The following is a 16,549-nucleotide window of genomic DNA, read 5'->3' on the forward strand; positions in this document are numbered from 1 at the left end:
TTTGTCAAAAATGTTTAAAATTATGCCAGTTCCATTATTTCCACTGAATAATGCTTAGTGATGTACTAAAGGGATGTTTTTCCTCTCTCTTATACTTATTTTTAAGTATTTATTTTTTTCTCCTAACTTAAATACTTTAGAAATGTCAGGAATGTCATAAAAATAAAAATAGGTACTGATAGTTGAGGCCACTAAATACACAAGTGAAACAATCGATCCAGGGGAATAAGTTTGGATTCCTTACAAGAGAATTTAATGAAATAAAAGGGAGTAAAACTCTAAGCTAGTTTACTTTTGCTGTTTTTCTGGGATGAAACAACTATTTCTGTTCACTTGATTAATTCTTTAACTATGTTATTTTTCAATAGCCTTTGAGCTTTGAGGATTCAAAGTTTTGGGGGCCCTTAAATTATTTAAGCCATGACTATAGATAGGGACTAATCTTTATGATAATTGGTAATATTTGTTTGAGTCTTCAATTATACAATCTAAAAACCAGTTGACCATCTCTTAAAAGTATAAAGTGGAATAATTAACTACTTTTATGTTTGACTGTTGATTTGTTTCTCCCCTGTCCTCTCTCATCCTTTCGTGCAGTTGAAATAGCAAGGACACTTGTATATTGGTCTCTCTCAATTTCTTGAATGTTCTTTAATTATTTTGCCCTCCTCTCAGTGCTTAGGCTATTGCTTGGAATAAAGTAGTTACCCAATAAATATATGTTGAATGAACATATAGTTAAAAATAAATAACTTGGTTTTAAAGGAAAGAGGAAACAAAAGTGAGTTAGAGTCTTTCAAAGCTTTTATGCACCCAGGAAACTTTACCTCTAAGAGGGGAAGTAATTATTCAGATGCCACCTCTCATTTCTCTCTCTCACCTTGGTCTCATGTAGCCTGACTTGCTCTGTTAATTCTGCATAATAGATAGGAAATAATATCTCTTCCATTTGGGCCTCCTCTTCTGCTAGTGTTCCTTAAGCTAAGTGCCGACCTGCCAGCTGACTCAGTTGGAGAAAGGAGACATGAAAAATGACAGGAATGCTGGACATTCCTTTTTCTGCTCCTGTTGAACAACTTGGATTCTCTGGGAAACACAGAAGAGGATATCACTGAAAGGGGCAGGCAGAGGAATTTTCCCAGGAAGTCTGGGTTAGGAGCTCCTTAGGGATGGGGTCTAGACACTAAGGATCAGCTTGGGAATTAGATTGGCTGGTTCAGGGGTACACAAAGCAAAGGAAAAACGAAGGCAGCATCTAGGGGCAGATGGAGTCAAGAATCAGTTTGCAGGAAGTATCCAATCCAAGCAAAATTGTGAAAACTAAATCTGAGACAAAGAGGTGGCTGAACTTGGAGAGTTTTCCAGTAGTATTAAGAGTGGAGTCTCTGCCATGATGGGGGAGGAGTTGTTAAACACACTGATCTAGGTCAGACAGAAATGAGGACATGAAATGATTGGGTAAAGTTGTAAATGCGAGCAGCTAGCAAAAATGCATCGAAGGATTGATGAGCTATGGTGACTTCCAGGTTGAAGTCAGATGGCATGAATTTGTAGTGAATCTAGGAAGTAGGGTTTCATGCCTTTGGTCAGCAATAGCCTGAGAATGAGAGTAGAGAATTTGATGAGTATTGGACTCATTTTTTTCCTTTGGTTATCTACTATGAAAAATATCTGGAGAGGAATTTCCTTCCCATTATTCTCTTATCTAATGAGTTTTTCTGAGTATAATTTTCTTTTCTTTCATGGGATAATTTTTCCTTTACATATTGTACTACACAAATTGAATGTTATTATAATTATTTGTCCAGGTTTGTGATTGGAGGAATACTACTAATCTTATGTTAAACAAATATGCTCCTTTCTTCCTAGGCCTCTTATACTCAAACAAAAGATTGGTTTACACTAGCAAAACAAAGTCAGCAAACAGCACCAACCTTTTCATTACTCACTCCTGTACCACACAGAAAAATCGAGTCACCAGTTATTTCATCTGTTTCTGGTAAGCAGGAAAGGACAAGAATGACTTCAGAAATCCTCTTTAAGTTTTTGTTTATTTCTTCTAATCTTATAGTACAGCACTTGGTGGTTGGGGAGAAAAAAATTATTCACATCCCCTGGGCCCCACTCTACTTCCTACTGGTTTTTTGAAAGGCAACTTGGTATGATGAAGAGGATGGGTTTAGAACCCAACTCTGATACTTATTAGTTGTGTGACCTTTGATGAGTTATTTGCTCCTGGGAGTCTTGCTTTTCTTATCTGAAAGATTGGAATAATGAAATGTACTAAATGTATAGAAAATGCCTGGCCTGGTGCTTGGTACCTAATATGTAGTCAATAAATGTTTGTCTTATCATTGTTTCCTATCACAGTTTACAAATTTTTGTTAAGTCTTTGCAATAAAGTTTGTACAGCATTTCTCTGTCCTTGAGTTTCCATTCCGTTCTTAAGTTCAGACTGTTTTTCACCTTGAAAAGCAGATAAATTTCTACTCTGAGCTTTTGTGCATAATATAAACTCGTAAAAATAGAATGAACCTTCGAGAAATGGGAGTCATTATGATATTGCTAGAGAAAAAAATCTAGGTGTGATTCAGGAGAGGAACTCAGGAATTCACTAACAGTACTTAAGTGATCTCTTTGAAAGTATAAGCAACCTCTGGGGAAGATAAATCTGGATTCTCTAGAATTGAACTTGTCTAGCTAAAGAGGAAAAGAATATTTGTAATTGAACATAGCTGGATTTATAGGTTTCTTGCTGTTTCCCCAAAATATTAAAGTAGAAAATTAGAGAGTAAAGATAGTAAACAGGAAGAAGGATGGCAGGAGAGTGGTGAGCAGAAATGCCTGCCTCGCCCTTTGCCACAGCCTCCCTTCAATTGCAGGGCATTGAGTGTGTGCCCAGTATCCTTTCACAGGTTTACAAGTCTAATCTATCAATATCTGGAAAATTTGGTATATTTACCTCCAATAAAAATTGTAATGAATGTTTCCAGTTCATTGAGACTTGAAATCTGGTAACTGAGGAAATTGGTCATTGACAGTGGGACACAGATTACAACAGTCACTTGATCTGTGGCAATTCAAGGGGTGGACTGACCATGTGAAATAAAGCACTAACATCTGGTATTTGAAAGAAAGAGAAAGAGGAGCTCTTTAGAAAAAGCATAACAATAATTCATTATAAGCCTTCATAAATACCTTATGCCATTTTGTAACTTTAATGAAAGGCTGTAAATATGATAGAAATTGAATCTTTCTGATGAAACAGTGAATTTTTTAAAAATTGCTGATATAGAGTCCAGTTCTGGTGTGTTCATCTATGATCTCATCGTCTATAGTAGATAATTTTCCTTTATCATGCAACATGAAATATTAAAGCACATAATGTTGTTTAATTCCTTAATAGATTTGGCCCTTATGTATTGACATTCTATATCAGTCTGAAATATCACATTTTAAAAGTATATAATAGTGTTTTTATATAGCCCCTGTGTTAGGAATGTCAAATATTTAGTCCATCTGCTACCATTCTCCCTTTCTATGTCCAGGAAATACAAGATTGATCCCTGTTGGCAGTTTGTTTTTCTGGCTTCAGAATCCTTCTTAAGACACTGGCCCATGCAGTCACTATCTGGGATAAACTCATTTGTCATCCTGGCCCTATAGCATCTATTTAATAATTTAAAGATTTTGTATTCATATCTAATCTAATAACCCTTTATGATTTAATACAGAGAGTTTTATCTTTAATGATGGAGTTCACCCCAGGACAAAGAAGGACCCATCTAAAACTACTAAATTAATCTCTGAATTTGAAGAAGAAGAAGAAGAAGGTTCTGTATGTCTACAAGATACTCCTTCTCATGCTCTTCTGAGAATGTACCTTGAAAAGCAACAAGTTGATGAAAGCCAGACATTGCATTTCTCAACATGTGAAGAATTTTTAAACTCCTATGTGTACTTCATTTTGACATCAGCAATTCAGCAAATTATTGGAGAGCCATTTGCAGAAATCCCAGGCTATATAGACTTCAGCAGTATCACACAGGTGTCATTTGATGATCGGTTTGAATGTTTCTCTGGCATAAATTTTTTAAGAGAATCAATTCAAACCCCAAAGGAAAAGTCAGAAGAAATATTAGAACAAACAAGTTTAAGTTTGAAGAGTGAGAGCTCTGGACCAGAGAGCAGGGCTGACTGGTGTATTTCTCATAAAACGTATGACATTGGCAATAGAAAAAAGTTTGAAAGATTTAAGAAATTTGTAAAAGGTACCTTAGGAGAGAGATATTGGTGGCTATGGATGGATATTGAGAGGTTAAAAGTTCTTAATGACCCTGGAAGACTTCAAAGGTATTTCAATTTTTTATTTTTAAATCGTTTTAAAAACAAATTATAGATCATTAGTTTGGGTTATTTAAGCACAGGGAGAAAGCCTAAAGTAAATGTAAAAATGTAATTATACTCTTTGTAAATATTTATAATAGTAAATACTGATTTTACTAGTTTTCTGATTTCATAGTTTTCAGATAATAATGATACCAATTATTTGGTTTGCATAATGTTTCTTCCCATAAATTCTAGAACTTGTCTCAAATTAATTGTATTTTAGTTTTAACAACAGTCCAATTGTATAGAATTTTTATAGAAAAAAATAATTTATAAGTTATACAACCACACTAGCCTACAAGAGCTTATGCCAGTGTGTGAGCCTGTTGTTCCTAGCAGCCTGCTCGGTTAACAAATTCCATGATCTTTAGTTAGATGCCACACAGCTGGATATTTGGATGAGTCTCTCTGCTGGAGATCCTCTTGGAGGTCTGATGGGGCTCAGGTCTTCATTTGGTTAGCTCCATATGTTTTAGATTACTCTAAGTTAAGAACCTTAAGAGGACCCTGTTTTAGGAAAGTCCTTAACCCGTCTGCATTCTCCTGATCTGCGCTGAAGCAGGTCAACTACAGTAGATTGCAGTTCCCGTTAAGGGTTTGACTGAGTGTATGCTAGTGACTGGGTTATTCCAGTTATTTTAATGGCATTCAGATCATAGAGCTCATTGTTCTACATAGCTTTGAAAGCAGGGGTCACCAAATGGTTGATTATGAAGCATGACCTGATTGATCATGGGATGGAAGGTCCCATCACCACCTACTACTTTTCAAAACATATCAGGGAAGTTATATCTAAGTAACATACATAGGTTTTTCAGGATCAACACTGTAGTAGTTCCCATTGTTGCTGTAATAAATTACCACAAATGTAATAGCTTAAAATAACTAAGTTTTATTTATTCTTCTATAGTTCTGGAGGTCAGAGGGCTCTAGGGAGGAATCCGTTTCTTGCCTTTTCTACCTTATGAAGGCTACCCACCATCCTTGGCTCATGGCCCCTTCCCCCATCTTTAAAGCCAGTAGGATGGCATCTTCTCATCTTTCTGACCTCTGTTCTGTCCTCACATCTTTTCTCTATGACTCTGACCCTCCTGCCTCCCGCTTTGAAGGACCCTTGTGATTACATTGGTATCACCAGATAATCCAGAATGATCTCCTTAAAGTCCTCAACTGAATCACATCTGCAGAGTCCCTTTTATCATGTAAGGTAACATATTCACAAGTTCTGGAGATTAGAATGTGGACAGCTTTGCAAGGCCATTATTCAGGCCATCACAAATACTTTTCCCATACCCCTAACTGTGAGAAATATCTCCACAAAAATGTTTGGTACTCCCTGACACTCAGTATTGGTTGTTTGTTTTACTTATTATTTGTCTGAAACATTTTAGAGGTGAAAACATTTTGGTAGTTGAATATTCTGTGTGTGGATATGTTTTCTTTCAGACATCTTGAGAAGATGAAAAGATGCTATCTAGTGAGCAGTGGAGAATACTACCTTTCTGCAGAAATCTTATCAAAATTTAAACTGTTAGATGGATCTCAGTGGACTGAAGAGCATTTAAAAAATATTCAGTCTGAAGTTGTAAAACCTTTACTTCTTTATTGGTAAGAAAAAGAACATGAATCAAAGCTATTTACTTTCACTTTTCTTAGGCTAGTTATCAGTTATACTTTTTTTGTCTTATGGATATATAACTTATGAAAATCTAAAATGACAAGATTATTTTATCTTTAGCTTTCTTTTTTTTTTTTTTTTTTTGAGACAGAGTCTCACTCTGTTGCCTGGGCTAGAGTGCCGTGGCATCAGCCTTGCTCACAGCAACCTCAGACTCCTGGGCTCAAGCAATCCTCCTGCCTCAGCCTCCCAAGTAGCTGGGACTACAGGCATGTGCCACCGTGCCCAGCTAATTTTTCTATATATATTTTTAGCTGTCTGTATAATTTCTTTCTATTTTTAGTAGAGATGGGGTCTCGCTCTTGCTCAGGCTGGTCTCGAACTCCTGAGCTCAAACGATCCGCCTGCCTCGGCCTCCCAGAGGGCTAGGATTACAGGCGTGAGCCACCACGCCCGGCCTATCTTTAGCTTTCTTTAAGGTACTCATCTTTTAGATAATCTGGATGTTTGCGTTACTGTAAATCCATAATAATGCTGGACAGTATTTCAGTTCCCTTTTGACTTTGACCTTTTTATGATATGAATCCCATAAAATTGGTGTGTGTGTATGTGTGTGTTGATACGCATAGCTAGAGTTACAGATTTATTATCTCGATAAATATTTTTTGAACACCTGCTATAGGCCAAGTGCTGTGCTAAGGATACAAGGGTGAAACACAGCCAAGTCTAGTGGTCATAGTATAATGGGAAAAACATAATGTGAATATTTTAGTGTATAATAAAAGAAAGTGTGGTAAATGTACAGGATTATAGAGAAGAGGTCATATTTCACCTGGAACTCTGGGGACTTGACACAAAGAAAAGAGAATGGGCATAGTGGAAGAAATGTGTGACATTTGAAGATCAGTGAGTTGTCCATTGTGACTGGAATGGATCTGATTGTGTCACTTCTCTGCTTTAAATCTCTCACTGTTTACCCCAGAGCTTTCAGTATAAAGCTCAGATTCCTTAAATTAGCAAAAAAGGTGAGCATGATTTATTCCTTGCCCACTTCTCTGGCATCATCTTCCATCTAGGTATTCCAGATTTCTTATATGCTTTGTACTTTTCTATATGTAGAGAGAGTGCTGTTCTCCTCTTTCTTTCTTTAAAGCATTTTATTCTTAAATATTTAAGACATAGAGAAAGGTATAAATTATACAATAGTGGGTACCTATGTACACACCCACCCAACTTAATAAAACATTAAGTTTAATAAAACATTACCAATACAGTAATGTTTCCTTTTTTAGTTGAACTTTTTGTTTTGAGATAATTGTAGATTTATATGCAGTTGTAAGAAGTAATACAAAGAGATACTGTGTACCTTTCATACAATTTTCCCCAGTGGTAACATCTTTCGTAACTGTAACTATAGTACAATATGACAATGAGGAAATAGACATTGATAAAATTTACTGATCTTTTCATATTTCACTAGTTTAACATACACTCATTTGTGTGTGCTTGTATATTTAGTTCTCTGTCGTTTTACCACTTTATAATTCAGGCATTTACCACCTCAGTCAAGACGCAGAGTAGTTACATTACCACAAGTGTCCCTTGTACTGCCCTCTTACAACCACAACCACCTCCCTCTTTCCCACCCTGGCCCCTCCATCCTAACTACTGGAAACTGCTAATACATGAAATTATACAATACGTAATCTTTTGGCATTAGCTTTTTAAAATTCAGCATAATTTCCTTGAGATCCATCCAGGCTGTGTGTGTATCAATAGCTCGTTCCTTTTTATTGCTAAGTAGAATTCCATTGTATGGACCTGCTATATTCATTCACCCATTGAAAGACATTAAGGTTGTTTCCAGTTTTTGTCTATTACCATTGGATACACACACACACACACACACACACACACACACACACACACACGAATTGGACATAAGTCCTTGGTGGTTATGTGGCAAATATCTTCTGTTACACACGCTTGAGGCTCTGACTCAGGGGGATGGGCGGGACATGGACAATGTATATAACCTGAGCTTTTGTACCCCCATGAAGAGCTGAAATAAAAAAAAAATGTGTATAATCAGTGTACATGAGAAATTATATAATAGCATCAAAAATAATACAGTACCAATTTAGGATTCACTATGATATATTCCATAATATTTGATGAATTCATGTAGTGACTAATCAAATATTATGCTATCTGAATGAAATAAGAGTATAAAATTAAAATGGTAAGAGCATCAGGGACTTATGGAGTCATATGAATATACTCAAATGATGTAAATCAGAAAATTGAGGCACCTGGATTTCCTGGCCATCACATGTTGTTTAATTTGATAAGAGTCCTTTTTTTTTCTTAAGCGATGTGGTCTCACTATGTTGCCCAGGCTGATGTCAAGCTCCTGGCCTCAGGAGGTCCTCCTGCTTCAGCCTCCCAAAGTGCTGGGATTATAGGCATGAGCTACCACGCCTGGCTGATAAGGATCTTGTAGATATGCCCACTTACTAATTAACATGCAAATAAGTAATTTTGGATATTTCCAAGTCTGCAAGTAAAGCTTCTGCAATATAGTATAGAATGACCATGGAGATCTATACAGAATGCTTTCTGATCCTAAACTAATTATGGACTCTGGGTTCTCTTCTACTTCCATCTGTTTTCACATCAGGAAAGATATCTAGCTTCTTCCTTATTTAAAGGGAAGAAATTTTCTGCCAGGCCCTGGAATATGGAATAGAAATTGGTCTTTGGGGTGTGGCAACAGGGAGAAAAACCTGGTCCAAGAAGCAATTAGTGGCAGGCCTTGACATCAGGAGTTAACCCCATATCCAATAAAGAGTTAGTCCATATACTGAATACTAGGATATCCATCCAATTAAGTGTGGCCTTGATATTGTGCCAGACATTCTTTTTTCCTAGTTTCTGGCAGTAGTATTGCTCTTTCACTTACATAAATTATTGTAAAATTCTTACCTTCAAATTTAAAGGCTTGAAAATAAATAATATGAATCATAACTTACTTTATTAGCATACTTAAGCATTATAAAAACATTTATATGTTAATTTCATTCTACCAATTTTTATTTGGTACTATAGATAAATACTAAACTGCCTTAAAATTATCAGAAGTAAATTTGATGTTTATTTTTCAAGAACATGAGTTACTTTTAAAATTTGTTCATTGATAGATGTACAGGTTTTTCTTATCAAGCCGATAATAATTTGAACACAGTACTACTTAGGATTTTACCCTAATGTATGTTGCCTTTTTATATGAGTGAATTGGATTTCAGGAAGTTAACATCACAGAAAAATATTTTTAAGGCTAGGCAGCAGAAAAAGAAGTAGACATTCAAAAAGGGGTATAGTGGCCGGGCATGGTGGCTCATGCCTGTAATCCTAGCACTCTGGGAGGTGGAGGTTGGAGGATTGCTTGAGCTCAGGAGTTTGAGACAAGCCTGAGCAAGAATGAGACCCTGTCTCTACAAAAAATAGAAAAATTAGGCGGGTGTCATGGTGCATGCCTGTAGACCAAGCTACTGGGAAGGCTGAGGCAAGAGGATCACTGGAATCTAGGATTTGAGGTTGCAGTGAGCTACGATGACGCTACTGCACTCTACCCAGGGTGACAGAGCAAGACTCTGTCTCAAAAAAAAGGGGGTGGGGGTAATAGCAAAATGGATGATTGTAAGCACAGCTATTATATATTTCATAGGCTTTTGATTTTTGAGACTTATTGTCTAGTTCAGTCTTAAATTTATTTTTCTAATAAACAGGGCACCAAGATTCTGTGTTACTCATTCAGCCTCAACAAAACATGCTAGTGCTGAACTGAAATTCTGGCACCTCCGTCAAGAGAAACCAAGGAAGGATATTGACCCTTTTCCACAAATGGCAACCCTCTTGCCACTAAGACCTAAATCTTGCATTCCACAGATATCTGAGATCCAGGTAGGGTACACATTGATGCTTTGATTTCTATTAAGTTTATAGTAAAATATCTATGCTTGAGTGTTTGGACACTGAATCTTAAGTTTCATCATAAGCTTTTTTGTTACTATTGTTGTTATTGCTAATGTACCTGCTGTAACAATTAGGAAATAAGAAAACCTACAGTCTGTTCTCAGGCATTTTTCAAAAGAAGATATACAAATGGCCAGCAAACATATGAAAAAATGCTTCCCATCACTAATCCTCAGAGAAATGCAAATTAAAACCACAATGAGATGCCATCTTATTCCAGTTAGAATGGCCATTATTAAAAAGTCAAAAAACCACATATATTGACATGGGTGCAGTGAAAAGGGAACGCTGTAAGTTGTTGGTGGGAATATAAATTAGTACAACGTATATGGAGATATCGGTATGGAGATTTCTCAAACATCCTGCAATCCCACTACTAGGTGTCACCCAAAGGAAAAGAAATCATTATATCAAAAAGATACCTGCACTTGTATGTATGTTTATCACAGCACAGCTCACAACTGCGAAGGTATGGTATCAACCAAATGCTCATCACCTGATAAGTGGGTAAAGAAAATGTGGTGTGTGTGTGCATATATATAAATATTTATGTGTGTGTGTACATATATGTATACACACATACTATGGAGTACTACACAACCATAAGAAAGAACTAAATAATGTCTTTTGCAGCAAATAGATGAAACTGGAGGCCATTATTCTAAGTGAAGTAACTCAGGAACAGAAAAATAGTTGCCACATGTTCTCACTTATAAGCAGGAGCTAAACTGTGGCTATGCAAGGACACACAGAGTGGTATAATGGATGTTGGAGACTCAAATGGGGGGGAGGCTGGGAGGAAGTGAGGGGTGCAAAATTACCTGTGGGATATAATGTACACTATTTGGGTGATGGGTACACTAAAAGGCCAGACTTCACCACTACACTATGTATACATGTAATGGAATTCAACTTGTATGCCCTAAATCTATTAACATTAAAAAAAAAAAAGAAAACCTATAGTCAGTCTATTCTCTACCAAGCAGCCACAGTGATCCTTTAAAAATATATGATCATGTCATTCATCTGCTCAAAATTCTCCTGTGGCCTCTGCTCTAACTCAGAACAAAATCCTAAGTCATTACACAACTTGTGAAAGCCCCTGCTAACCTCCTGACCTCATTTCCCACCATTCTCTAACTTAATCCACTCCATCCACTCTGGTCTCTTTGCTCATCTTTGAAGACACCAAGCATAACCCCTGGGTTTTGTGCTTCCTGTTTGCCTTGCTTGGAGCACTCTTCCTCCAGATGTCTACATGACTTGCCCCCTCACTTCCTTTAGGTGGTTCAGTAGTGTTAAGTATATTCACAATTTTGTGAAACAAATCTCCAGAACTTTTTCATGTTGCAAATCTGACTCTACACCTATTAAAAACAACTCCCCTTTTCTCCTTCCCCCCAGGCCTCTGATAATCTCCATTGTACTTTTTCTTTCTTTGAATTTGACGACTTTTGTATGATATACCAAAGCTCAGCCTCCTGTGGTAATTGTTATTTACTGAGTGGTATTTAATTCTTGCTGAGTTCTAAATTACTAAAACAGATGTGAGCCCTGATACCTGGGAAGTTATACGTAGAATACACTTAAGTTATTCATTTTGTTTATAGAATTCTTAAAAAAATCTTAATAGTTATTGGCTACATGGAGTATATGTAAGATTTTATTGTTTGTTCTAGATAATAAAACATCATAAATATATTCCTTGCTTTCCAGCAACATATATTATATTCTAATGGAAGCTGACATATTAGAAAAGTTTTTTATATTTGTTTTTCAAATTACGAAAATAATAAAACTACTGTAAATTTGAAAACTGGAGAAAGAGACAAATCACTTCCGATCTCACCTACTGTTAGACAACTAACTTATTTTCTCTTAGGTTTCTTATGAATTTTTTGTTTTCATGCACTTATACTTTTGTATTATCATAAGTATTTTTCCATGTGTCGTCATTTTTATAACCACTATTTTGAAGTATTGTATAATGTTACATTTATGTATATCCTATACTCAGGTAATTGTTTCTTTCTCCTCCATTTGGACATTTAGTTGTTTATAGTTTTCTTGATTCATGTGTGTAGATCTCATATATTGGATTTAAATTGTCAACTTTTACCATAAAGAAATTTTAAGAATGGCCCCATGGGGTACAAGAAAGAATGGGAAAAAATAATCTTGAAAATAAAATGTCCAAATATGGAAGGTAATAGTGCTGAGAAGATATAGATCCATCCCCTCTAATGGACAATGGGTATCTTTGTTTCATTTCCCTGCTTTGTGACCCCCTCACACACACACACGTTAGCTGTATATGTTTATATTAGTTATAGAATAAAGAAAAGTTTTTGCAAAGTTCTTCCTCCAGGAAAGAGTCTTCTTTCACATCGGTGGAAGTATGAATATACAAGCCTTTAGCTCTTTTCTTATAGTCTAAATTGCTGTTGGATTTCACTTTGCTGGTTGCATAAAAGTGGTAGTTGGAGAAGGAGAAAATTTCTATTCTATTGGGAAGCACGGCAGGAGGTAGAGGGAGGGAAAAAGTCCTCTAGTGAGCTGAACAAATTTGAGGTGTGTGTGCAGAGCTATATACTTTATTCTCTCTCCTTTTTTTTTTCCCTTTTGCTCATTTTTCATTTTGTTCATTATGTTACTACCTTTTAGAAAGAGGAATTCAGCTTATTACAACCTTCTAAATCTCTCAAGAAAACACCTAGAATAAAAACAGCAACTCAAAAACCTGAGAAGAGTGAGTCTTTGTATCCAATTTCTTCTAAGAATGATGTGATTGAGAAAGGGTAGGTGCAGCTTTTTGTGTATCAGTTGCTTTTCTGCAATGGTATGATTTTTGAATAGTTTAAAAACTAAATAGAAATTGAAGACTAGTACATTGATTTTTTACATGGTTTCTTATATTTCAGTATTATATATTAGAGGCTTATACTTTCCATGCATACTTTAAATTAGGAGTAGAATTCCAGATATTAGTAATTTTGGAGAGATAGTGCCTCTGGTTTCCAGCCTGTCATGAGCTGTACAATCAATAATTTTCTGAGAAGATTGCCTTCTAATTCTTATTTGGCTCTATTCAATAATTCAGTATTTCTCAAATTTGAGAACTCGTAAGACTGTCAAGAATATTACCTTGTTTAATATGGTATATTATTTTATTCATTTAGATTTACCCACATATTTACCCTTTTCATTGTTCTTTATTTCCAATGGCATTATTTTCCTTTAGCCTGAAGAATACTCTTTGGTATTAACTTTGAATTATTTTATTATATGACCAGGGAACGAATGATTTTTATTTAATAATTTATTATTTAATTTTCATTCTTTTTTATTGAGATAAAATTCACTTGACATAAAATTCATGATTTTAATCATACTCAGGTGTATAATCAATGATTTTTAGTGTATTCCCAAAGTTGTGCAACCATCACTACTATATAATTCCAGAACATTTCATTATACCCAACATAAGCCACATACCTGTTAGCAGTCACTCTGTATTCCTCCTCCCCCAGCCCCTGGCTGTTATTCTTCTATACCTATGGATCTTCCTATTCTGGACATTTCATATAAATGGAATATATACATATACATGTGTGGCCTTTTGTGTGTGTCTTATTTAGCATAATGTCTTCAGGATTCATTATTGTGGTCACTTTCACTCTTAAATATTTTTTGTTGGGTATAAAATTATAGCTTGGTAGTTATTTTCTTTTAGCACGTTGAAGATATTATATTGTTTTCTGGCTATCAGTGTTTCTGCTGAGATACTAGTTGTCAGGCTAATTGCTGGTCTTTTGAAGATAATATATCTTTTTCTCCTTTAAAGATTAAAGGGAATGAAATGAAATGAAACAAAGATATCCCGCTTTAGGAGTATCTTTGTTTTTTTATTTTGTTTGTTTTTTTGCAGTTTTACTCTGATGTGTTTAGGTGTAGGTTTCGTTTTATGTAGCCAACCTGGAGTTATTAGATCTGTGGCTTTGATGTCTTTCATCAGTTTTAGAAAATTCTCAGTTGTTATCTCTTCTAATACTGCTTCTAACGCACTTTTCTCTCCTCTTATTCTAGAATTGTAATTACATGTAAGTTAGAACGTCACGATTTATCCTCTAATATCCTGTCTTCTATATTTCATCCTGTCAACTCATCATGCTTTATTCCAGGTAATTTTGTTATCGTCCACTTCACTGTTTCTCTCTTTAACTATATCTCATCTGCCCTTAATTACATCTATTGAGTTTCTAACTTTAGTTATTGTATTTCTTATTTCTATAATTTCTCTTTGGTTCTTTTATAGATATGTCATGTTTTAGAGGTTCCAGTTCTCTGCTGAGATAACGTTCTTCTGTTTTATCTCCTTGATCATAGTTGTTTAAAGTCTGTGTCTGATATTTTTAATATCTGGAGCTCCCGTGACTCCTTTCCATTGTTCTGTTTTTAGCTGGTTTTGTTCTTGTTGTCTGTTCTGATCTTGTGTCTTGTTTTTGTTCATTTTATACTATACATTTTATTGGAAAAATTGTGTGCAGAATTTATTTGAAGCTTAGGTTTTACATTATATTTTTCTAGAAGGGATTTTTTTTTTCTTTTGCCAGACAATTCAAGCACTAGTAACCTGTGATCATCTTAATCCAATTCCAGGGATTTTTCTGAGCCAACAAAACAACTCAAAATTATGCTGCAGTATATGCAAGGATTGGTTTACTTCTAGTATACTCTTACTACTAGGGTGCAGCCCTTGGAGTTCCCAACCAAAAGTATGAATGAAGAATTTATCGGTGCCTGTGACTCTGTTAAACGTGCTACTAAGTTTACTAGGTGCCTTTCATTATTAGCAAACCCTCAGGATAAAGCAACCTCAAATGCTGAAGTCACCTCCATGGATTTTTATCCTTTGGGTTTTGACTCAATAATTCTTGACTACATTGTTAGCAGTTAGATGCCTTTAAGCAGATTTATTTGTATATTTTTTTCAGCTTACTTGTCTTCAATGTGAGGTTGATCCAAATCAACTTGCTTGCCATATCGAAATGTAGCAGATAATGAGCTTTTATGGTGTTGACACTTTATTTACATTTTATCAGTTAATTCTTACTGCATCCCATGAAGAAGGCATAATCTTCAGTTTTCAGGTGATGAAACAAGTGAAAAGACATATAGGCATGAGTTGAGAGAAAAGCTGACTTTTGAAAACTATACTATACATTGTTATGGCTAGAGTATAGAGTATTACAGTGAAAAAGCAGGAGATAGGCTAACGAGATAAATGAGGCTCAGAATGTGAAATTTCTTATCTGTCACATTAAGGAATTTGGAGATTATTTTCTATGCACTGGTGAAGAACTGGAGAGTTTTTTGTGTCATTTATTAAAATTAAATTATTTTACTTATAAAAATTGGATATGTACACATAGGTCAAAAATAGTGGCAAGCAACAAACATATGAAAAAAAATACTCAACATCTCTAATCATCAGGGAAATGCAAATCAAGACCACAATGAGATATCACTTATCTCCAGTGAGAATAGCCTTTATCAAAAAGTCTCAGAACAATAAATGTTGGCATGGATGTGGAGAGACAGGAACACTCATACACTGCTGGTGGGACTGCAAACTAGTGCAACCTCTGTGGAAAGCAATATTGAGATACCTTAAACAGATACAAGTAGACCTACCACTTGATCCAGCAATCCCATTATTGGGCATCTACCCACAAGAACAAAAGACATTCTATAAAAAAGACATCTGCACTCGAATGTTTATCCAGCACAATGCACAATTGCAAAGATATGGAAACAACCCAAGTGCCCATCAATACATGAGTGGATTAATAAAATGTGGTATATGTATACCATGGAGTGCTACTCAGCTATAAGAAACAATGGTGATCTAGCACCCCTTGTATTATTCTGGATGGAGCTGGGGCCCATTGTACTCAGTGAAGTATCCCAAGAATGGAAAAATAAGCACCACATGTACTCACCATCGAATTGGTTTCACTGATCATCACCTAAGAGCACATTTAGGATGTCGGGCAGATGTTGGGGGCGGGGGGAGGGGACGGGTGTATACATACATAATGAGTGCAATGCATGCCATCTAGGGGATGGACACACTTGAAGCTCTGATTCAGGGGGGGCAGGGGAGCAAGGGCAATATACGTAACCTATACTTTTGTACATGTATAATATGCTGAAATAAAAAAAATTATGGCAAAAAACTAAATAAATAAAATAAAAAAATAAAAATAAATAGTGGCAAGCTATATACACTTATTCTGTGCCTTTTTGTTTTTTAATTTTTTATTAATGTATCTTGGAAGTTTTCTCCCAAGATATATTAGATATACTATAATCTATTTTGATTCTTGTTCTTATTCTTATCATTTTGTTTTCTCTTATGTCTGGTTCTTTCATTTTATACCAGTTTATTTGTACTGTATTGATGGATATGACATGGTTTCCTGTATTTTTTACCATTACAAATAA

The 16,549-nt window shown here is 35.5% G+C and overlaps 1 protein-coding gene across 1 annotated transcript in view; it reads left to right on the forward strand.

Annotated features, from left to right (window-relative positions):
- The window catches only part of RGS22 (regulator of G protein signaling 22), a 110,223-nt gene that overhangs the window by 31,980 nt on the left and 61,694 nt on the right, over positions 1 to 16,549 (forward strand). The window contains exons 7-11 of the mRNA XM_045560401.1: positions 1,870 to 1,999; positions 3,735 to 4,353; positions 5,836 to 5,997; positions 9,796 to 9,970; positions 12,707 to 12,840. Coding sequence (XP_045416357.1) covers positions 1,870 to 1,999; positions 3,735 to 4,353; positions 5,836 to 5,997; positions 9,796 to 9,970; positions 12,707 to 12,840 — 1,220 coding nt within the window. The remainder of the gene's footprint in view (positions 1 to 1,869; positions 2,000 to 3,734; positions 4,354 to 5,835; positions 5,998 to 9,795; positions 9,971 to 12,706; positions 12,841 to 16,549) is intronic.

Source organism: Lemur catta, chromosome 9 (assembly GCF_020740605.2).
Source record: "Lemur catta isolate mLemCat1 chromosome 9, mLemCat1.pri, whole genome shotgun sequence".
In the NCBI taxonomy this organism is placed as follows: Eukaryota; Metazoa; Chordata; class Mammalia; order Primates; family Lemuridae; genus Lemur; species Lemur catta.